Source organism: Colias croceus, chromosome 24, assembly GCF_905220415.1.
Source record: "Colias croceus chromosome 24, ilColCroc2.1".
Taxonomy (NCBI): Eukaryota; Metazoa; Arthropoda; class Insecta; order Lepidoptera; family Pieridae; genus Colias; species Colias croceus.
The window spans coordinates 1,297,508-1,321,618 of NC_059560.1; the positions used below are offsets into that span (position 1 = coordinate 1,297,508).

The 24,111-nt window shown below is 34.7% G+C and overlaps 3 protein-coding genes across 4 annotated transcripts; 2 read left to right on the plus strand and 1 right to left on the minus strand.

Moving 5' to 3' along the window:
* The first annotated feature begins 32 nt into the window (after nt 1-32).
* LOC123702882 (NADPH-dependent diflavin oxidoreductase 1) lies at nt 33-16,832 on the plus strand. Of its 2 annotated transcripts, XM_045650722.1 has the most exons (9): nt 33-508; nt 1,507-1,790; nt 2,050-2,233; nt 11,154-11,374; nt 11,839-11,956; nt 12,639-12,793; nt 15,313-15,539; nt 15,963-16,218; nt 16,750-16,832. In XM_045650722.1, the coding sequence occupies exons 1-8, from the start codon at nt 124-126 to the stop codon at nt 16,174-16,176; spliced, it is 1,788 nt and encodes a 595-aa protein (XP_045506678.1). In that variant the 5' UTR covers nt 33-123; the 3' UTR covers nt 16,177-16,218; nt 16,750-16,832. The 2 variants fall into 2 exon arrangements, with proteins under 2 accessions (XP_045506678.1, XP_045506675.1); XM_045650719.1 differs by having other exon boundaries at nt 15,963-16,832.
* LOC123702889 (U3 small nucleolar ribonucleoprotein protein IMP4) lies at nt 2,503-10,813 on the plus strand. The gene is made up of 6 exons (XM_045650735.1): nt 2,503-2,982; nt 3,222-3,384; nt 8,771-8,903; nt 9,317-9,455; nt 9,752-9,873; nt 10,610-10,813. Exons 1-6 carry the CDS (start codon nt 2,643-2,645, stop codon nt 10,793-10,795), a joined length of 1,083 nt encoding a protein of 360 aa, XP_045506691.1. The 5' UTR covers nt 2,503-2,642; the 3' UTR covers nt 10,796-10,813.
* LOC123702890 (THO complex subunit 3) lies at nt 16,824-22,899 on the minus strand. Its single transcript, XM_045650736.1, has 7 exons — nt 22,635-22,899; nt 21,059-21,180; nt 20,145-20,280; nt 19,286-19,389; nt 18,467-18,628; nt 17,764-17,864; nt 16,824-17,388 (listed from the first exon to the last, which is right to left on the minus strand). The coding sequence occupies exons 1-7, from the start codon at nt 22,839-22,841 to the stop codon at nt 17,231-17,233; spliced, it is 990 nt and encodes a 329-aa protein (XP_045506692.1). The 5' UTR covers nt 22,842-22,899; the 3' UTR covers nt 16,824-17,230.
* Nucleotides 22,900-24,111: the final 1,212 nt, after the last annotated feature.

The window sequence follows — 24,111 nt, forward strand, 5'->3', positions numbered from 1 at the left end:
ATGTCAATAATTATTGATTTAGTGCAGAATTGTCATCTGGTGGGTGCAGTGTTGTCATCGAGTGTTGTGTTTTATTGATTAAAACATTATTAAAAGCGAATTTCTTCAGTCCCGAACACAAAAATGACGCTTGCGAATAGGATCGTGATATTGTATGGGAGCCAGACTTATACTGCCCAAGAATACGCCGAGAGAATATGGCGAACCACCAAATTATTAGACCTGAAAGGGCCGGTGCAGGCAATGGATGACTATCCAGTTTCTCGCCTTATTCATGAGGAATACGCTTTGTTCGTCTGCTCAACAACCGGTGAGGGAGACGAACCAGACAATATGAAGACCTTCTGGAAGTTTCTGCTGCGGAAAAATCTGCCTGCGAAATCGCTCACGAATCTTAAATTTGGCGTAATTGGCTTGGGAGATTCTTCGTATTCCAAGTTCAATTTTGCGGCTAAGAAGCTGCATAAACGTTTACTGCAATTAGGAGCTCAGGCTTTACATGAAATAGGTATTAAGTTGTTCTAAGCACTTAATTTATTAGTATCTCATAATTAATTTAATGAGGCTAAGGTTGGTGCAACATTTTACCTCTTTACTGATACTACTGTAGTTCAATTTTATTAATTATATCAAAACAAAAAAAAATCCTACTGATAATAATTAAAAAATGACACAAAACACAACTGCAAACACATTAAAAAATTACTGATTATACAGTGAAATAGTAATCTACTGTTATTCAATCCTCCAAATGATTGTTCAAAAAGTTTAAATTATTAGCAAGTCAACCTTTTCATAAAAATCCTATTAACTATTATAATTAAGTATCAAAAAACCTGCCTAAATCACATTTACACCGGTCATTGTGCTTATAGATAATTCTATTTAAAAAACTAGACAGATAAATAAAAGGCTTCCTTTTTATTGATTAGATAAAAAGTAAAATATTTAGCTATCAATGTAGGTGATACTGTAAGACGTAAATGATCTATATTCCATTGTGTGAGACACAAAAATTGTAATTGAATTCTAAAGTTATTTTATATTATGGTCAATTAAGTTAAGAGACTAAACCATGAGTCAATCTTATTTAATATTATAAAGGCAAAAGTTTGTATGTTTGTCACTCCTTCACACAAATACTGCTGAACCGATTTTCATGATATTTGGCCACACATAGACCTGTTTTTATTTGAAAACGCAGGACAAGCTAAATACGAAAAACTAGTATTTTTATAATGAAAGATTCAAATTTACAAGTTGGTATTATGTTTTAAATTTTGTATTATTTTTATCCGTCTTCACTAGCTATTTTAATTGATTTTGTACTTCTATACTTTTTTGACTAATAGTAAAGAGAAAAACTGAAACTCAATAACTTTTAGATGACTAAAAAATCAAAAGTAGGAACTCACATCATTCCTAAGTAATTGAGTGAAAGCTATTAGTTAATTCTTAAATCATGCTCAGCGATTGTCTAGTTCTAAATACATATTATATTTTTAGCACTATGCGACTATCAACATGACTTAGGCCATGACGCAGTAATGATTCCATGGCTTAAAACCTTCTTGGGCAAAATAAAACCGGACATAAGTGCCCCAGATATTGGAGCATTAAAATTTGTACCTCGTTGGAAGGTATCCCTCACTAAAACTGATGTTGCCATCAAAGAAAATGGAATCACTAAAGACATCTATTTTGGTACTAGCAACACTGATCACTTTGTGAATCCATTGCATTTGGAAATTGAAAGCAACAAGCGTATTACTCATGAGAGTCATTTTCAAGTAAGCTTTTATTGGTTTTTTATGTATTATGCATTTCACATCAATATTCTTACAATTGACAAATTTCTTCCCTACTAAATTTAAGTCAGTAAAAAAGAGGGGATATTTATTATTATTTTAGTGAACACTTGCAACAAATACACCTTCTTGTGTTGCAAGAGCTTTAAGTTAACTCAAATTGGCAAAATGAAAAGAAGTCTGCAGCCAGGAGGCAGTAATAAACTTATTATGCTTATTAATTGTGCTCCTTATCTTTTAGGATGTAAGATTAACAGTTTTCAAATCAGTAACTCATGATAATATAAATTATAATCCTGGTGATGTATTCAACATTAGGCCTCGAAATAGTAAGGACGACATTGCAGATCTGTTTAATATATTGGCAAGTCATGGGATTGATATTAAACCTCACTATATGCTGCATGTTGCAGAATGCCATGAAGGTAAGTTAATTCCCCGAAAAATTAAAGCTTCTTTTTATTTTCTATGCACGCTTTTTATTTTATACCTATGTACTGGCAACATTATTTCTAGTTACAAAGTATGAGTGATTCATTACAATGCTAATTTAAGATTTCTAAGGAATAATTATGTGCGCGCGCGATTAACAATTCATAAACAAATAATAAATTACAAATAGTTACGCGATTTGAAATTCTAATCGGATCCATATTATGAACTCATAAAAAAAAGAGAATTTTCGAAATTCTAACATTAAAAAAACAGAATTTGTTTTTCAGTTTGTATCTTATATTATCGATTGATCATTTCCGTGTATTTGTCGTTTTTTTAAAGTGCGTTTAGGAATAATACGATTTCTAAACGTTTTCGCGACAATGTCAACTATATTAAATGTCAACTGTCCAACCGCATGTATTAACGTCATTTGTCATTGTCAAATGTCAGCTCCATGTGCGAAAATTGTTTGATTTTGATAAACTGTTCTTCTATAGTGAATCGGGATTAAAAAATACAAAGTGCATACAATTTGTGATAAAATTAAATATGTTGCGAAGACAGGCGCGTTTGCGCCGTGAATATCTATACAGAAAGTCCGCTGAGGAAAAACAGAAAAGTATACAAGCAAAGAAGGATCAATTGAAACGATGCTTGGAAGAAAACATTCCAATCCATGGTGATTTGAGAAAGGAAGCTATCGCATTACAGAAAAGATTAGAGTTTGAAGATAAAGGTAAGTGAAAGGCTTACGTATTTAATGGAAATGTATATTTATTGTGGTTGTTATTATAACCTCGAAACTTGGATTAATTTGTCGTGATTTTTTTCGTATAACGGTATTAAACGTTACAATTTACGTTGTCTGAGATTGAAATTCTTAAATTGATTGAATTATTCAGTTTTTATCGTCTTAATTCAATCAAATTTATAATTTGTACCTATGTATGTTATTTGTATTTTGAATATTCTCAGGCCCGGAAAAGGCTGCGGTTATCGGTGGTTTTAGTGGAGGAGCGAACACATTGAATTCTCAAGATGATGAATATAGATATGCTGGTGTGGAAGACCCTAAGATTATGATCACAACTTCAAGAGAGCCTAGTGCAAGGTTGAAGATGTTTGTAAAAGAATTGAGGTAAGTTGCTTAATATATTTTGTATATTTAGTTAAAACGCAGTATTTTGTATTCATAACTTAAATTATTAAAATTTAAGCTACAGTAATTCCATTTATTTATTGTTCTGTTATGGGTCATTATACAAAAATGGGGTAACTCAATGTCACCAGCCAATTTATACAAAGTCTTATTATATTTTAATCAAATAACAATCTATTTTAAAACAATAAAGTGTCCTTTATTTGGTCACTCACTTTCACTTCTTTATTTAAAATACAAATTGATGAAAAAACAAAATTAATACTTAAATAATCAGTACTTTGGCATGTCACAACTCCGAAAACCAACAATCAAGTGACTATTTTATAAACATTATCATTGATTAGAGAAAACTTACTAACTCAGGACAATCTTTGATATACATAGTATTATATAGTATAACTTTCATAACGAAATGTTTAACATTTTATTTAAAAAATAAAAATAAACTTTGTCATCGTTTTTATTGGTCAGTCCGTTGTGTGTTTTTTAAATTTGAAATTCTCGCTAAATATCACCAAGTCGAGGTCAAATCCCTGTCTAAATATTAATGTTGGTAATGAAGTTACTTGTGCATCCCATATTTTGATGGTCATTATAACTGTACCAGCGCTAGGGTTGTGTTTGTCCTCTAAATTCGTGCTGCGCCAGTCAACATTTCAGTCCTATGGTGAGTCGTTATTTTATTGTTAAACTGATTTTTATTTTCATTCATACATGGTTAAGTATGATTTGTAAAAATATAGTTTGTTGATATAAGAAATAAGGCAAAAAAACATATTTTGTGATTATAATCTCATATTAAGTCCCTTTTTATCAATCCGCTGGCATCAGTCCTATGTCAGATATCGCGCCAGTGGACTGACGCGACCCCATAGTACTGATGATTCTATCGTTTTTGAGAACTTTTATCTTGATTGCTATTGATATAAGCATTTCTATTCGATATTTCAGTTTAAAACATCATGCGCCACGCTAAAAGAAACTGAATTTGACTAGTGAAGAAACATTTAAAAAAGAGTAGCAAAGAAAAGAGCTATTGAAACAAACTACTAATAATCTTATTTAAAAGATCTTATTTTATTTTAATTATTGATTTTGATGCTTTCAGGGCATAGCTTGTTATATGTATTTATTAGATAAATATTGTGTAATAATATTGTGAAGTAAAATTACCTTAAAATAACATACAAGTTAATTATTTTAATAACATTATAAAAATGTCAAAAGGCTCTTATGAAAACTCAGATGAGACTTTCATTCAAGCCTTAGGTTAAAAACCCTGAACCATTTTATGAAAATTAGTACTTTTAACATAAATAATGTTAGATTTTTAGGGCTCCGAACCTCAAAAGGAAAAAACAGAACCCTTATAGGATCACTTTGTTGTCCGTTTGTCTGTTAAGACGTTTTTTTGAAGCGCGTGGAGGTATCAATTTGAAATTTATATTGAATACTCAACATTAAGAACCCTTGGGGCTGTAAAAAAAATTAAACTTATAACGAAACGCAATTAAAAGATACCTACATCCGTTAATACTGCAAATTTCCGCAAATTTAAATATTCGCAAGGGAATAAAAAAATACACAGGATGCTTGCCGTGTATACAGTCTTAAAATATGGTAAAAAGCAACGTCTTATAACACAGATAAAGAAAAATTGCTAAAAGTGTAAATTTTAAGTTACAAACATAATAAAAATAGGTTTGTTAGGAGTCCAACTCGCACTTGGCCGTTTTTTTTGTTTCTATTGTTTGTGAATTACTTAAAATATTAAGTAAAACTAAGTCAAAGTAGTAAGTTAAGTAAGAGAGTAAGAATATTCACGTTGCGTTAAATGTCAGAAGGCTGTTTTGAAAATTGAGACATTGTTTTTTCCCAGTATTATTATAATATATAAAGCTACACTACCACTCACTGACTCACTGACTGACATCGGTTTTCTCGGAAACTACGTGGAAAGTGGGGGGGATGTTGACGTGATCGTATAGAGGTGCGCCGAGTGACCAGAGGAAAAATATAGCGATCTTGATCATCTTCGAATACCAAGTGGACCCCTGGAGGTGCGCAAAAACGGTGCCACCTGGAGGGGGGGTGTCTGAACAAAAAATGCTCGGAACTGGTGGCGATTACCAGGGGAGGTGGAAAAATGGGGATTTTCGCGAAAACAAGATGGCCGCCGTACTTTGCCAAAATCGCCGTTTATGAATCCTTACGTCTCAAATTTGGCACACGTGCTCTGTTCGAGCCGGCGAATCGATCGGTGCCCCGTTCGAGTGGCTCCGGGCCCCGGTTTCCAACTTTCATACAACGCAAAATCCAACGGCCCGCGGAAACGGTGCGAGTTGGGTGGGGGGTCCCGGAACTAAAAATGATCACCACCCTGGGGCGCTACCAGGGAGCCATAGTGGGTCGCTCGATTTTGGAATTTTTCCATTTTTGGCGCAAACATAAAATCGTAAATTTAGACGAGGTGGTGAAATGGAGAAATACACCAATGACGCATTCGTACTCGCTTAGCTCCCAGGATATCCAGAAAAATCCGAAATCTTAAACTTTCCCTCATCTCTCGAAGACGGTCAACGGCCCGCGCAAACGGTAGCAGATACATCTGGGGTGCTCGAACTAAACTTGTAGTAGACCTCGAGCAATTACCACAGATAGTGAAAAAAATTCAAAATGGCGGAAAAAATGGCCGCCGCCATACAAATTCTAAAACGGCCATCGCTGGTCCGATCGCGCTAAAACTTGGCACAGGGGCTTTAGTCGAGTCGCATATTAAGTTGGCATACTCATAATTGAGTTTCCATCGCTGGTTTCCGAGTTTCATACAACGCAAAATTTGACGGCTCTCCGAAACAGTGCGAGATAGGTGGGGGGTGTAGAACTAAAAAATGATCAGGAAGATGGGGTGCTACCAGGGTAATCGAGAAATTTCAAATTGGACGCAATTTTTTTTCAAAAAATGGCCAATTTTTCAAAGCAAGATGGTGGCGCCGGTTCCGTCACGATCGGTCTGAAAATTGACTTCTGTGCTCTGATTAGTCAGATTTACAAAACTGCATACTCAGAATTTCTCTCCGACCCCCGGTTTCCATTTTCCATACATCACGAAATTCAACGGCTCTCTGAACTGGTGGCACTTAGGTCGGGGTTGCCGAAGTAAAAAATGTTCAAAAACTTGGTCCGCTTCCAGGCACATAAAAATTTTTGCTAAAAAGCGAAATTTTTTTTTTCGATAATTTTGTATGGAAATTTCCATAGTAGGAAGGGTAATTGAATAGCATCGGCAAAAGACGGCACCGCGGGCTGCTTGCTGCCCGCGCACCGCGCAACTTCGAGGGTTGACAGCCTCCCGGAGTAGAAAATATTTATTAACTTTTGAACTACCGCACGAGCCAAGCGAGCGAAGCGAGCGAGTCACGGCAGCGGCCGGCGTAAATATTCAAATAGTGGCGAGGAGCGAAGCGACGAGCGTGTTAGGTTAACTTTTGAACTACTTACCGCACGAGCCAAGCGAGCGAAGCGAGCGAGTCGCGTCAACGGCCGGCCTAAATATTCAAATAGGTAACGAGGAGCGAAGCGACGAGCGTGTTAGGTTAACTTATGAACTACCTACCGCACGAGCCAAGCGAGCGAAGCGAGCGAGTTGCGGCAGCGGCCGGCCTAAATATTCAATTAGGTAGCGAGGAGCGAAGCGACGAGCGTGTTAGGTTAACTTTTGAACTACCTACCGCACGAGCCTAGCGAGCGAAGCGAGCGAGTCGCGGCAGTGGCAGGCCTAATTATTCAAATAGGTAGCGAGGAGCGAAGCGACGAGCGTGTTAGGTTAACTTTTGAACTACCTACCGTACGAGCCAAGCGAGCGAAGCGAGCGAGTCGCGGCAGTGGCCGGCGTAAATATTCAAATAGGCAGCGAGGAGCGAAGCGACGAGCGTGTTAGGTTAACTCTTGAACAGTTTATTATGAAAAGTCACTGCCCGCTATCGATAAGACGTTTCAAAAATTTAACAACATTTGAATAAGTAATTTATAAGCAGTTTCGACTGACTGTAGAATCGCTGTTAGCAGATGTTACAAATGGAAAGGAAATTCGAATGCATTTTCAAATGACTGAAGATTTCTGCCCTGGGATGAGCCGCGAGCTGCTTGCAGCTCGCGCACCACGCAACCTCGAAGGTGGACAGCCCCACGGAATAGAAAATATTTGAATGGAAAATTTATAAGCATTTCTGATTGACTGTGGAATCGCTGTTAGCAGATAATAGCAAATAATTGACGGCGAATTTTAATGCATTTTCAAATGACTGAAAATTACTGCCCTGGGATGCTTCGCGGGCTGCTTGCAGCCCGCGCACTACGCTCCCTCGAAGGTGGACAACCTCCCGGAGTGGAAAATACTTGAATGGGGAATTTATAAGCATTACCGACTGAGTGTAGAATCGCTGTTAGCAGATGTAACAAATGGACAGGAAATTCGAATGCATTTTCAAATTACTGCCCTATTGCTTCAACTCAGTGGCAAAAGGGGCTCGCGGGCTGCTTGCAGCCCGCGCACCACGCACCCTCGAAGGTCGACAGCATTCCAGAATAGAAAATATTTGAATTGGGAATTTATAAGCACTTCCGATTGACTGTGGAATCGCTGTTAGCAGGAAATTACAAATGGACTGGGAATTCCAACACATTTTCTAATGACTGCCCTATTGCTTCAACCCTGGGGCAAAAGGAGCTCGCGGGCTGCTTGCAGCCCGCGCACAACGCACCAGCTAGTCACAATATATATATTGTGATACTGGGAAAAAATTATTGATAATAATCAATTATCATTTTTAAATGTAACTAAGTGATTTAATACTTAAAAGACATGTGCCATTATTAAAACTGAGAGATTTGTAGTAATTTTCATTGAATTTCTTTAAGAATATTACAAAATTGTGTTTTTTATCAGTACTATGTTAGCCTTGTCAGTCCCCTGGAGGCCAAATCCAGAAAATTTAAAATATCTCACAATCTACTTAAAAAAGTGGCTGGCCCGATTTGGAACAATATATTCATTAGATTAGCTATCACATACACCCTAATTTGTAATAATCTGATATAAAAAATATAGTAAACAAAATATCCTTAAAAGCTACCCCATTTTTGTATAATCACCCTTATGTTAATAATATTTAAATCTTGATTTATTCCTATCTGAAGATTTAAATGGTTTCAGATAGAAATAAATGTTATTTGTGTCTACTTTTTAATTATCTATTTATCTGAGTTATTAATTTTGTTCCTTATTACATTCTATAAATATTATTAATGCAAAAGTTTATAAGTATGGATGGATGTAAGTAAAATGTTTTTAATATTCTAGGTTGATATTCCCAAACAGCCAGCGAATGAATCGAGGTGGCTATGAAATGTCGCAACTAATACACGCGTGTCGCGCGAACGACGTCACCGACTTCATTGTGGTGCATGAACATAGGGGCGTTCCTGATAGTCTTGTAAGTTATTTTGTTTAACTCTTATTTAATAGTAACTAGCTTTCCGCCCGCAGCTTCGCCCTTACGCGCTTAATTTAAAACATATAATAAACTACATACAAAAACCTTCCTCTTGAATACTCTATCTATTAGAAATCTTTGAAACTAAGCATGGATTTTGAACCATATTTTTTTAGAAAGAGTGATTTAAGAGGAAAGTTTCAGTGTCTAAGTTGTTACGTTTTTTACAAAGCGGGCAAAGCCGCGTGCAGAAGCAAGTATATAAAGTGTAAAGTAACATTTTAGAACTGAAGAGTTTGTGAGTTTGGTCAGTTTTTTTATATTACGCTTAGGACCGATTCCGATAATTGGCTATTTGGTTAATCAGTATCCTCTTAATACATCGCAAATATTAATAAAACATAATCCACCAGGTTATATGCCACTTACCATACGGGCCAACAGCATCCTTCACACTCTCTGGCGTGGTGATGAGACACGACATTCCAGATATAGGTCCCATGAGCGAACAGTATCCGCACCTAGTGTTTCATAACTTTAAAACTGATTTGGGTGAGTTTGTTTTGTTATACATAGTTTATTTAAATTTTTCTTTATTTGAAATGACACAGAGACAGACCAATACATGAAAATGTTTAGAATGCTTTGCACTATGGACATATATTTGTCAACACTCAGCACACACACATTTCATAATTTATTTAAAATTTTGAAGAAGTATTCAAATATTTTTATTGCTATGCCTGCAATTTAAAACTCAAATATCCTTATCTTAGCCAAAATTTCATAAATCACTATTTATGTAAATAATTTTCATAAAAATATAAAACTATATTATTCTATTTCAGGATTAAGAACAATGAGTATACTGAAATATTTATTCCCAGTTCCGAAGCCAGATTCCAAAAGAGTGATCACATTTGCTAATCATGACGATTACATATGTTTTAGACAACATACTTATAAGAAGGTAAGCTGTATGTTTTTATACATTTTATGAAAAAGTAGCGTTTTAAACGGATTAAAATTATTTTTAAATGATAACACTCAAAACATATAAACCATTTTCTCACAATCACTACATAGTATAAAACAAAGTCGCTTTCTCTGTCCCTATGTCCCTTTGTATGCTTAAATCTTTAAAACTACGCAACGGATTTTGATGCGGTTTTTTTTAATAGATAGAGTAATTCAAGAGGAAGGTTTTAGTATATAATTTATTAGGTTTTAGACAAAGCGGGCGAAGCCGCGGACGGTAAGCTAGTTATCATTAAATAATTATTTCCATCATTACTTAACCTATGTCCCTAGTAAGTATAATTCACAGAATTCATGTAATCATTTTTTTTTTACGAAGTGTCATGTGCAAAATATCTTAAATTAATAACACTAGATTTCCGCCCGCGGCTTCGCCCGCGTTTTCAAAGATAAACCCGCATATTTCCCGTTCCTGTGGGGATGTCCGGGATAAAAAGTAGCAAAATATGTTCTAATTATTCTAGGTCTTCGACCTTCCAAATTTAATTGGTTCAGTAGTATTTGCGTGAAAGAGTAACCATCCCCACAAACTTTCGCATTTATAATATTAGTAGGATAATATTTTGAACACATTTCTTTCTATAACAATATTTTAAAAAATATATCAATATTTAATAATAATTTTTCATCATGAAAATATAATGTAATGTAAAATAATTTCTTCACAGGCAGGTAAAGACATAGAGCTCTCAGAAGTGGGTCCCCGATTCCAAATGAAGCTGTACGAAATAAAACTAGGGACACTCGAAGCCCTAGATGCAGCGGACACTGAATGGGCGCTTCGCCCCTACATGAATACTGCGGCTAAAAGACGCTTCTTAAGTGATGAAGACGGGTGGCAACAAGAAGAATAAATATACTATTAAGATTTATTATTTGTGTTTTTTTTGTTGGCAACCCTATTTCCTAAAATTTATTCTTGTATCGATAAAACGCTAAACACTGATAAAATTGAGCAGACATTATTTATACACACAGAAGTAGCATAATGATAAAAATCCTAATTATTTGAATTTTGACTGAATGCACTTTCGAAAAATATAACTATAACAGCTAATTACTTATCATGTCATGTTCGTAACAGTGTAGGTAGATTATATTTCAAAAGCTACTTCGTTATCTAGGTCATAAAAAAAAACATTAAACGCAACCACATTGTCTCACATTAAATTATAAAATAAATAAATAATTTAAATAAACTGAAATTTTTAGAAATGCCAGTCCCGCCATTCTTGCAACAACCGCTACCGCTATACATAATAGCGGAACAGTACTGGGACTTGAAGGCGTATCCCACACAATATGTGTTCTCTCTTCTCGCACAAATATCAGATGATAAGTTGGAGAGAGACAAATGTATTGAGCTCTGTTCAACTGAGGGGCAAGAGGAATGGCTGAATTATTGCAGGCGCCCTAAGAGGACTATTTTGGAGGTATTATAAATCTTTTACGCGTTTCTTATAATTCCATCTCATATAAATAAATAAAAAAAACTTTAGAAGATGTTATAAACAATTTTATTTTCTGCTAATTGTAACAAAAATATGGATAATTGTATAACATAGATTCTACATAAGCTTTTTCTTGATAAATTATATTCTTGATAAACACTAACATCCCTATTTTTCATTATTACAAAATATCATAATTCTTAAACTTATGACACTTACAAATAAAGAGCGTGTGTGCTTAGCACACGTATCAGAAGTGAAACTTCTTTGGCAAGATTCAAAGACAATAAAATCGTCGCCTTTATCCATGACGTGATGGTATTGCCATGACGCGCCCTTGAAATTTTACTCTCAACGCGCTTAAAGAAGTTTAACGGTTTACTTCAAAAACTTTTAATTTGTACACAAAAATGCACAATTTCTTGAAATAATCTGCTTAATTTCAGGTCCTCCACGACTTCCACAAGTCAGCTGCAAAACTGACTATAGAGGTTCTGTTTGAATTGTTTTCTACGATCAAACCCAGGTCGTTCTCAATTGCTAGTAGTTGCTTGCCTTCTCAGGGTAAGTTTGATATTATATTACGTTAAAAAATGTATTGTATTAGATTTCTGTGAAATACTTTGTTTCTTTAACATAAGCTTAATATAAAATCTATGTAAATAAATTATAATTTTTTGTTCGTTTTATATTTGGAAAAAAAGAGAATTTATATAATTCAGAGTACCTAAGCTGAAAAGTGTACCTATACACACTGTACCTACATGACTGTAGTCGAGGTAGGTATAGTGTAAAATATGCGAAAACTATAAAAAAGTGGTGTAATCATATAAAGGTTTATTTTACGGTAGAATTATGCAATAGATGTTAGGATTTAAATGCAATACAAAGTAAATTTTTCTTTCTTTAAATTATGTTTACTAGTTTCATTTATAAACTAGAGCCTTGCTTACATAGCGACTATATCCTATATCGAGCTAATTACGATGTACTAGATTTCCGCCTGCGGCTTCGCCCGCGTTTTCAAAGGAAAACCCGCATAGTTCCCATTCCCGTGGGATTTCGGGGATAAAACCTATCCTATGTGTTAATCCGTGTTACCCTTTATATGTGTGCTAAATTTCATTGTAATTGGTTCAGTAGTTTATGCGTGAAAACCATACATACATACATACAAACCTTTCCTCTTTATAATATTAGTATAAGTATAGATAAATATTATCTTATTATTTTTATTACATTTCAGGTGAAAAAATTGACATTCTTGTAGCAGTAGTGGAATATCAGACTAAGATAAAGAAACCCAGGCAGGGGCTGTGTTCCCAGTGGCTTAAAACTTTAAATGTTGGTGATAGGGTGTATGGATGGATTAAGAAGGGAGTCTTTAGGTTTCCTGCTGCTGTAAGTTTATTTAATTTATAACCGATTATAATAAAATTCGCACACCATGTGCATTTCGATCCAACTTGAGAGATAGGATAGTTTAAATCTCAAATCGTTTTAGAGAAAGCGTGCGAAGCCGCGGGCGGTAAGCTAGTAGTATTATATAATTGTACACCTACTTTGTAATTGAATATTGTTTGTCCAATAATAAAAAAACTGCATTGAACTGAAACCTTTTAATCTGTAGATATTCTTACAGTTCATCCAAATCTGTTCAGCTTTTACCTGTTTAGATTATACCTATTCTACCAGATTAAAGCAGTTCACCAATTATTGTTTAAAAAATGTCATATTTTGAAACCATAACTATAGTCCTTTCCACCTAAGATGATTCCTGTGACACATCGATTTTTGACACGTGTAGAGATGTCTTTACTGAAATCATATCAATTGTTTCCGTTAATCGATAATATTTTATATGGAAATGAAATCGATTTGAATAAAGTACCAAAATTAGTTTTTTCGGCATTTCGCCGAAAATTAACTAAGGATACTTAGCTAACAACAGCAACAAAAAGTCAACAATAACAATTTAGCCTTTTTCTGGTATATCTAAATGATTTATGCCAACTTCAACTGAACCATGGTAAAATACTGTCTTTTGCAGACGACACAGCAATTTTATTCTCGGGTGACTCATGGACAGAAGTGTTTCAAAGTACACAAAAAGGCTTTGATCAGATTTGTGAGTGGCTAAAATGTAATGCTTTAACGTTAAATGTGGATAAGACTAAATATATTGCCTTTGCGTCGAAAAAAAATCTTCTTCCTCCTGCAAGTTACAACATTACCTCACATACATGCACACCTATGACTTACCGAACCTGCTTTTGTCCTTCTATACAAAGAACTGACACTATCAAATATCTTGGAGTTTACTTGGATCAAACTCTCACATTTAAGCCTCACATTGAAATTTTAGTCACACGGATTCGCAAACTGATATATATATTTAAAATTTTGAGACATATTGCTGATTTTCGGACAATAAAAATGGTTTACTCAGCTCTATGTCATTCAATCATTAATTATTGTATTAGCTCCTGGGGAGGCGCTTGCAAGATACACCTCATAGAAGCTGAAAGGGCACAAAGAGCCATACTCAGAGTTGGAGCTGGTTTACCATTTCGCTATCCTACTTGCGAACTATACAAACGTTGGGATGTACTAACTGTCAGACAGACTTTTATCTTATCCATTATAATAAGGCAACATGCACAATTAAAATATGATCCGAATTTCAACAGGGACAAGCGTAGAAAAGATATTATTTGTAAAAAAAACTCTTTTAATACATGTCTGTCACATAGATTTTACTATTTTCTTGGGGCATTTTTATACAATAAAATCAATAAGTCTATTTCAATATACTATCTTAGCACATCAAGGTGTAAGACGTCGGTATGTAAATGGCTGAAAGACTTAGACTATCAAACTTCAGAAAATTTTATACATAATATTCGGTAAAGTAGAGAAACTGAATCGTGCATACTCTATCGCAAAAACGCATCTACACCTACCCTCAATCACACATATATACGCTCTCACACACGCATACACACACGCACACACACACACACACACTCACCTACATACGCATACACTAACACACATACACAAACACTCACATTATACACTAACTATATTAATTCATTTTAACCTTTCATCTCATCTATAAAATAATTTATAATATATCCATCTTTAATTATGATTAATTCTTTCTCATTTAATGTTCACGTTCATTGTTTATCTGATAGATTGTGATTGTTAATGCTTGGGGGCCTGGTGACCCGTAACACAAGTATTTTGTACTTATCGCGGGCACCAGTCTCTCACAAATGTTAGTATTAAGATATATAGATTAACAATGTATGTGTTGATTGTACATTTGTGATGAGAAAAATAAATAAAATATTTAATTTAAAAATATTTAATTAGTAACAATAAAAGAATAGTATGTAAAGTATCAATATAAAAATGCAACTTGTATACAAGGCTGACGCACTCGTACATACGATTGACTCGATTGACAAACGAACACAAGATGGGCGCCGATTATATGATTTTCCAACTCTATGATTTTTCAACGATCCATTTCATGTACACGAATTGCGTATGTATTATATTTTTGTGTTATTTTATTTTATTTTTCATTATATTATACTAAACAATACTGTTTTTGATTTATAAGCTTAAGATGTTTCATTTTTATATTTTTGGTAATATTGCCGCTATAAAATAAAAATATTATGCACTAAAATTTTTTTGGCGTTTTAAACATAAAATACGTAATTCGTAACACGATGAAGTGTCACAGGAATCATCATAGCTGAAAAGGACTATAGATAATTAATTAGACACCACGTAAAATTATTGTACTTAAAATTTTATTAAATTTGTTGAACCCTAAATAGTGTAAAAATATCGAAAAGAGGCAATTACAAAAGTCATTTAAAACCAAATATATTTTATTCCAGAACATTCCAATAATTCTAATCGGTCCCGGAACAGGGTTAGCCCCTTTCCGTAGCCTCATACAAGAGCGAGTTAATCTGGATATAGCCGACAGAAACATTATACACCTTTTCTTTGGCTGTCGGTACAAAGAGAAGGACTTCCACTGCAGGGAGGAATTGGAGGGGTGGGAAAAGGAGGGGAAGATATCATTGTATTGCGCCTTTTCGAGGGACCAGGAGGATAAAGAGTGAGTTTTTGTGATAAAAATGTGGTAAAATTGATACGAAATATGTTAAAAGTTACAATATAGAAGTATCTATAATTGAACTAGGTAGCTAAAAAAGCGTAAAAAACTTGAATTTAAAAAAAAACATTTGTATAAAATTTTTGATTAAACTTTTGTGACTTGATTTTTTTTTCGTTAATATACTTTAAAACTATTTACCTATACTGAACATGTCAAAATTATTCCAGTTGCTTTTATTTGAAAGAATAGGTACCTAGTTAAAATATACGAGTTAAACTTTCGTCAACATTAAATCTTTCCAAAACAAAATAAAGCATACTATAATTCTTTATTATGTAGTTCTTTACAATTAACTACCTATTTACACTTAAATGTTTTCGTAAAACTGCTCATAAACGCTAAAAATAATTCATATTTTTTCAGGTACGTACAGCACAAAATTGCACAAAACAAAGAAATACTACGCAGTCTTATTATCAACGAAGGAGCATACATTTACATAGCTGGAAACGCTAAAAACATGCCCAATAATGTAAAAGACGCTTTTGTAGATGAAGTTTTATCAGAAATAGATGACGCTAAGAATTTCATGCAAAACATGACAAATTCTGGAAGATTCCAAACCGAAACTTGGTGAAGGAATTCAAAATGAATGCCTTGAAGATATTTTATGTATTACAGCCCGTTCACACATGGGAGTCCGTTTAACTTGAACGTTTTTAACGGATACGTCATAAATTTATTGTCTGTTCACACATAGGCACCGTATAACGTTCAACGGATCCGTCATTACTGGATCGGATGTGTGAACAGAAATCTCTCGCAGTATACCGCCGTTATTCTATAAATCAATGATTATAATAATTATTACACACAATGCACGCACGCGTTCTCTTTGAATGTACAATAAAAAATGTGAGTCAAAACCTGTCGCATCACTCCCCCTTCTACACCCCGCACACACCGCTCTTCACGCACACAGGACCTATCCGTTAAAATTCTACGTTTCCGTATATTTTTACTGTTCTGTCGTCCAGTATTCGATGACAAAACGGAATGTAATTTTTTTACGGAACGATATTTTTTACTGTATACAGTATACTGTGCCATGTGTGAAGTCGCTCATACAATTACATACGCCATCGACGAAAAAAAAACGTACACGATAAAACGGAACAGTAAAACGGAGACATGTGTGAACGGGCTGTAACTTAATCACTTTTAAGTAGATTGGTTGTTATTAAGTTATTATTTATGTAGGTGTAAATATCAATAAAATGCTTATTAGATGAAGTATTGTTTTATTTAACTGCCTTACAATTTAATCACAATTTCTTATATCATACAGTTTTATTTATACATATCTGTTATAGTCAAGGAACAAATAGATACGAATCAGATAAAAAAACAATCTTACATAAAAAAAAGCTTGTAAATCCATCGGCAAACAAGAGCAGTTTATTCAATAATCTCATCAAAATTTATCTAATATTAGATTGATTCGATACAAACTAATGAATAAATCAATATTTAGAATTATAAATACAAAAAAACAACATCAAATGTATTGTTACTGATGAAAATAGCACTATATCTAACTTTTATTCAATTTCATAATCCATCCGTCAGTGCTTACACAAAAAAGGATTACGTCTTTTAATGTTGCCTAGTTTCTGCTTATACTAATGTTGCTAGTTACTACTCAATCCCCACAGTTTAAGGTTGCCAGTATCTCTTTTTCTTTCTGGCGGTTCTTTGTCTTCACACGCGTAAGCTATTAAATATCTCGAGGGATGCCATGCCACTGTGAATGTCGCCGCTTGTACGGGGATCTCTGCTACTTTTTCTCCTAATAAACGAAAAAAAAATATTTTGTTGCCATATAATAAGTGGTGAATACTAATAGTTGGTGGAAAAAAATCTACTTCTACTAATTACCAGCATAAAGCTGAAGAGTTTGTTTGTTAGTGCTAACCTTAGGAACTACTGGACCGAGTTCCTACACCGTTCGCGTTGGATATGTATCACCAAGTGTTATTAGTTCTATATAAAATATAATATATTACTTATATATAAAAGTTTACTTAATCAATCGAGAAAATTGTATGCTCTAGAAGTTAAATCAAACCCTGATAATCAATACAGATAGGTTGTAAAAATTACAAATCCATATTTCAAAAAGACTTCACAAGCAGAATTATACAAAAAAAAAAACAATACTTACCAGTTTCCGTGTCACCAATATCGATAATGTGATCTTCGCTTGCTGACGCGAGCAGTCTTCCGTCGAAACTGAACGATAGAGTTCGTACTGGCCACTCTAATCTGTAATAAATAGTAATAAATTAGTAATTAAATAAATAAATGATTAAAGCGCGAGTGCCGAGAACACATGTCAGAAGTGAAACTTCTTTGGCAAGAATCAACTCGGGTTGCAAATTCGGCAAATTCAAACGGGTGCGCTTTTAGTACTGTTCGCTTTATTACCAGTGTAGTTTGTTGAATGTTTTAGAGCTAGTTTAGTATGTGTTGTGTTTAATGTACTGTGACGAGTGTACTGTATCAATACAGTACACTCATATTGCACAGCTTGTATACTTACCGTGTATTCATTCATAAATGGCACATAGTGTGAGAGTGTGTGTGTGTTTATGTGTGTTTTAGGGGTTATTACCTATACTAGTTTTCCACCCGCGGCTTCGCCCGCGCAATCAAAGAAAAACCCGCATAGTTCCCATTTCCGTGATGAAATCTATCCTATGTCCCGGGGTAAAAAGTAGCCTATGTCTTTTCTCAGGTATCAAAATATCTCTATACAAAATTTCATGCAAATTGGTTCAGTAGTTAAGGCGTGATTGAGTAACAGACAGACAGACAGAGTTACTTTCGCATTTATAATATTAAGTATGGATTATCTGTGATATTACCTAGAAAACACTCTTAAACAGGCCAATTCACTAGTGTCCCATAGTGAAACAAGCGCGTCCGCAGATCCGGTCGCGAAGTACCGACCGCCGGGGGCATGCTCTATACATATGCAAGTGCCCGGGTGCGCTTTCAGTACTGTTTGCTGTTCTAGGGATGGATACCTGGACGAAGAACATTTGATATTTAGTTTTATAACATTCATAAAAATTTCGATCACGAGGCGGGATTTGAACCCGCGTCCTTTCCCCTTTCCGGGGCCTAGCTTCTCGGCCACCCGTAAACCCGTAATCCCGCCTGAGCATTCGAAATAAAACGAAAGCGTAGAAAATCGAGATCAATATAATTTAAACTTATGTTAATTCTTATCGTATTTTAAACGAAATTTATTACTTTTAAAACAAAATTAAAGTGACTACCACCATTTGAAAGTCACAAAATTGGAAAAAAAATCAAAATAAATTCAACATAACTAGTGCTTTATAAAGCAGTAATTTAATTATGAATCTCTCAGGTTGTTAGAGATAAAGTTCTATAAAGTATTTGTAGTACATTAGTAACTAAAAGAGACTTGACAAAAATTTGTAAACAGACAGTGTATGGACCATGAAAAATATTAAAAAACTAGCAAACCCGGCGAATTTCGTTTCGCCACCAGAGACACCTTTTCTTTGAACCTTTTCTATAAACCTCACGGAGCCCGAGACCTTTCAAACGAATGCAAAACCATGGAAATCGGTTCGTGTGTTCTGGAGTTATAGCGTCAGGAAGGAAAACCCGACTATTTTTATATAGTAGATAGTTTAAATATTCAAACTTACGTCAATATATGAACACATCCCAGTCCATTTGTTAAGAAGAAGAGATCTGATGTTATGTTCCATGATATTTCATTTACTTCAAAATTGAATTGCTCTTCTGTCACCTGAAACATAAATAAATAAATTGATACTTGAATACTAGCAATGCAAGTGTTCATTGCTTAGGCCGGCTACTCACGTAACTGCTGCAGGGGCAATATTGGAATTGGACCCTTTAATTGGCCGCTTAATTTTGATGGCAAGCAGGGGCAATTTAGAGAACAATTGCTCTGTCCGCCGACCAACCGAGATTGTACCAATATCGCCCCTACGGCAGGTACGTGAGTAGCCGGAATACATTACTTACATTCACATTTACAGAAAAGCTAAACTGTAAGGTGTATTATAGTAAAGCGGGCGACTCACACACATGTCGCAGGGACAATTTCGGTTGCACGGCTGTCAGAGCCATTTCAACTGTTCTCTAAATTGCCCCTGCTTGCCTATACACATGACTTTACAATGAATGAGCAAATCAAGGGTGCAATTCCAATATTGACCTGCATCAGATATGTGAGTGGCCTGCAAAACACTACTTCCTATTCTTTGGTGGATTCAGATATAAAATAGTAATATTTAATAAATGTTTTTGTAACAGATTTGCTAAGTAAGTAAACATACAAATAAATTGAAACATATTTTCTCATTTGACAATATAGAATCAATTTTGTGGAACAAAAAACAAATAAGAAAATATAGAGATAAATTAAAACATTTTTCTCGTTCAACAAATATAGAAATAAATTAAAACATTTTTCTCATTTGACAATTTCGGATCAATTTTGTGGAAGCAAAAATATTTTAGCAACAAAATACTCACAACTTTATATGTGCGAGCATCAATAAAGGACACTAGATCCTCTTTATTTCCCACTGCTATAGTGGAGCCATTTGGAGACCAGGCTATGTTTATATTTTCTCCTTTTGTAGATATTGCTGCTGCACATTTGTGGGACCTGAAATTAAATAATAATGAAGTATGGCTTCATATTTTTTACTAGCTGCTCCGCGCGGTTTCACCCCCGTGGCTCCACTCCTGTTGGTCATAGCGTGATTATATATAGCCTATAGCCTTCCTCAATAAATGAACTATCTAACACCGAAAGAATTTTTCAAATCCAACCAGTAGATCCCGAGATTAGCGCGTTCAAACAAACAAACTCTTCAGCTTTATAATATTATAGTATATAGATTTAAATTTCACGCTTTTGAATGATCAAAAAATACAGAAATAAATTATTAACCATTGTTTTCAGAAAGCAGTTTCTACAGAGAAGACTTACCAAGGAACTTCAAATTAATAATGTATCAAATTTAAAGAGCAATTTATAATGAAGTTAGAAGAACTAATATTAAACAAATTTTAATTTTTAACCTATACTTATTTAACTGCTATTTGCAATAATCAGTTTACATCAATAGTATCAATAGCCAGATTTAACAATCATCAAGCATTCCACAGTTATTTCATGTTTTATTATGTAAGACTAGCTGTGCTCTGCGGTTTTACCCGCATTGTTCCACTATAGCCTACCAGATCAATTGTTTGTTTGTTTGAATACACTAATCTCAGGAACAACATGTCTGATTTGAAAAATTATTTCGGTGTTAGATATCCCATATATCGAGGAAGGCTATAGGCTATATAATATAATAACGCTAAGACCAACAGGAGTGGAGCGACGCGGGTGAAACCGCGAAGTGCAGCTTATAATATTAATAGGATTGTCTCACCGTGCATCCCATATTCTAACAGACTTGTCTCCACTAGCTGTACTGAGGAGATCTGGATGTGAGGCATGCCAGCACAGTTGGTCCACCGAGCCTGTGTGGCCGCGGAACACGAAGTCTTGTACCTGTTCAATATAAATGATTAAAAAATATAGAAAACTTCTTAACATCAGTACAAAAATAGCAGAAAGTATAGCAGACGTAATATTATTACGTCTACACTTTTTTTTTTAGTTACAAGTGTTGTCTGTAATTTAATGTACTGTATCATTTTTTGGGAATAAATGTGTTTCTATTCTATTCTATTCTAAAGTAAAACTAGGGTTGGCTTTAGAAATTTGCGGCACGAAATTCGGCGTGATTTTTATTTTTTCCGATCGATAATAATGGCCTGAAACATACATTAGCGGCTTTTCGTGCGGAAACGTATAATTACACAGAAATCTTAATTTTAATCTTTGAGGTTATGTTCAAAATTGTTAGAAAAACCTTGACAAAACTTCAAGAATATTGTGTTTGAAAGAGATAACAAATGTCAAAATGTACATTCAAAACCATAGTTCCTTCATAGTTCATTCAAAAGCATGTTGCTGAGGGACAACAATTCATAAGGATTATTGGCGAGTAGTACTTAGGTATATGATTGGGGCAACATTGGTATGTTCATAAAAAAGTTAATCACTCAGACCCAGACAACCCATTTGTTGCCCCTGATGGAAAATATTTGATTTGATTGTAAAAAGATTTTTTAAAAAGATAACTCAAACCACCCAAAATTCGATGATATTATAAAAGAATTTAATATGTGGAGACGCTGGGTGGAAAAAAATAAAATGGATCCATTCATTACCCTTGTAAATTGTATCAAACATGTACATTATATATTAGATGTACAAATAATTAGAATAAATAATTATTAAAAAAAAAATTATTGTTTGATATTGCACACAAATTCTTAGTAACAGAACCGAATCTGTCAACCCCGAATCCACGTGGTACTTGTCTGTCATACACTAGAGAGTATTAAAAAAGTCGGAGGCGCGGAGGAGCGTGGCGCCCGCGTGTGCTGAGGAGCAGGCAGAGTCAAGCGAGCTGGAGTGGCTGAGGCTGGTCGCCAAAGGCGACCAAAAAGCCGAAGCTACGAAGGCGAGTGAAGACTCCTGCCTGCAACGAGGTACACGGGGGCAAGCGCCACGTTCTGCAGCGCCGCAGCAGTCAAGAATGCCCATAATCTTCGATATACTTCTAACTACATTTATAAATATAATATCGAAAAAAATAGAAGGGGTGGTTTCCGCACCCCCCCACTTTATAGGGGGTCTCCCCTTACCTCCCCCCTCCCTTTCCCACCCCTCCCCCCCCTTAATTCGTGCCGCAAATTTCTAAAGAAATACCTAAAACTAATATGCCAATTGAAATACATACCTAGTTAAATGAGCCTCCTTAGCAAATTCTGACCACAACTTTTTCAATTCTTACACTTAAATGCATGTCTGTTCTATAAAAGATAAGTATAACTTTTCTAATGTCACTCATATTATTTTTCTACAAGCAAGTAGTGATTTTTCTTTGTACTTACCAGTCTACTCCGTTCCAAGTTGAAAATAACAACGGTCTTATCAAAAGAACCTGACGCTAAGCGCCTTCCATCGCATGACCAGCCAACGGAATGTACTTTTGAAGTATGCGCTATATACTCCCTGGTCACATTGTGTGTTGCGAAATAGTTACGTAGCTCTTTTAGATCTTCTATTGGTGTCTGGCCTTGGACCTTTGATTCTTTCATAATTAATCTTTCGATTCGGTGTTAGTAAACAAACTTAGACATAGGTAACCTCACTTTTCAATTACCTATTGACAGATTGTACCATAGAGTAAAATAATATCTAAGAGCAATTAACCTATACTGACTACCACAGAGTACGTTTAACACAAACCACAGATAATATTCACAGGTATTGGAATGCTATCTGTGGTAAAGCGGTAACATTATTATTTTGTCTGTTGTCTCGATTCACGCAATAATTTTTGAGCAGATTTTGATTATTAATTTTGTTAAAAAGCTATTCGTCATCGGTAACTTAGGCTTTATTTTATACTAACTTCCGCCCGCGACTCCGTCCGCGCGGATGTCGGTCTTCGCGTGGATGGTTTATTTCTCCATTTTGAGTACCTAACTCTGACAATGACATCTTATAAATATCTATTGAACCCAAATACAGCTAGGCTTAGCAGCTAGGCCTTAGAGTATATATACTATCTATAGAGTGCGAACAACCAAGTGGGAACAGTAGGCACAGGTGGGAACAACACGACGCTCCCGCCGCGAGCGCTCGCAGTCGTGGTTGAGTGCTCACGAAGTGCGTTGCTCTGGATTTTTTTCATATTTACGAATAAAAGTGGTGAAATGTGCAGTTCTATCTTGCAAAAACGATACTAGAAAATACACAAAATTGAAATCCACTATCACATTTCATCAGTAAGTCGATTGTTATACATAATTTTATGAAAATAAATCTAGCATCGCGGGGGTGAAGAGTAGGTGGGAGGCGGACACGCGCAGGCTCGCTCGCGCGCCTCACTGCCGCCACGTGATCGTAGTGATGTGACCTGACCAACGCTGTACTCGATATAAAGTTTACTAGAAGAACTATATTTTAACAAATTATTTATTTAACTTTAAAATTAAAACTCTTTTAAAAATGTATTATAAATAAATTTGTGGTGTGTTTTGTACGATACACTTTCTAAATTATGAATGCGAATGTATTATAGTGTAAATGTAAAGTATGTAATGTTACGATATATTTTCTGAACCGCTAAATTGATTTTGAAGATTTTGATAGTAGAATGGATAAAATTAAATAAAGAAATTATTAATATTATTTATTATATTATCATTTTAAATTATTAATTATTCCTTAATATTTTTTACCATTTTTCAAACATTATTATTATTGTTTGATTTATTATTAATAAATAGCACTAAACCCGATCCTTTATTTTATTAACTTTATTATTTAAAAAGTACTCACGTTTTTCTTATATTCCAATCA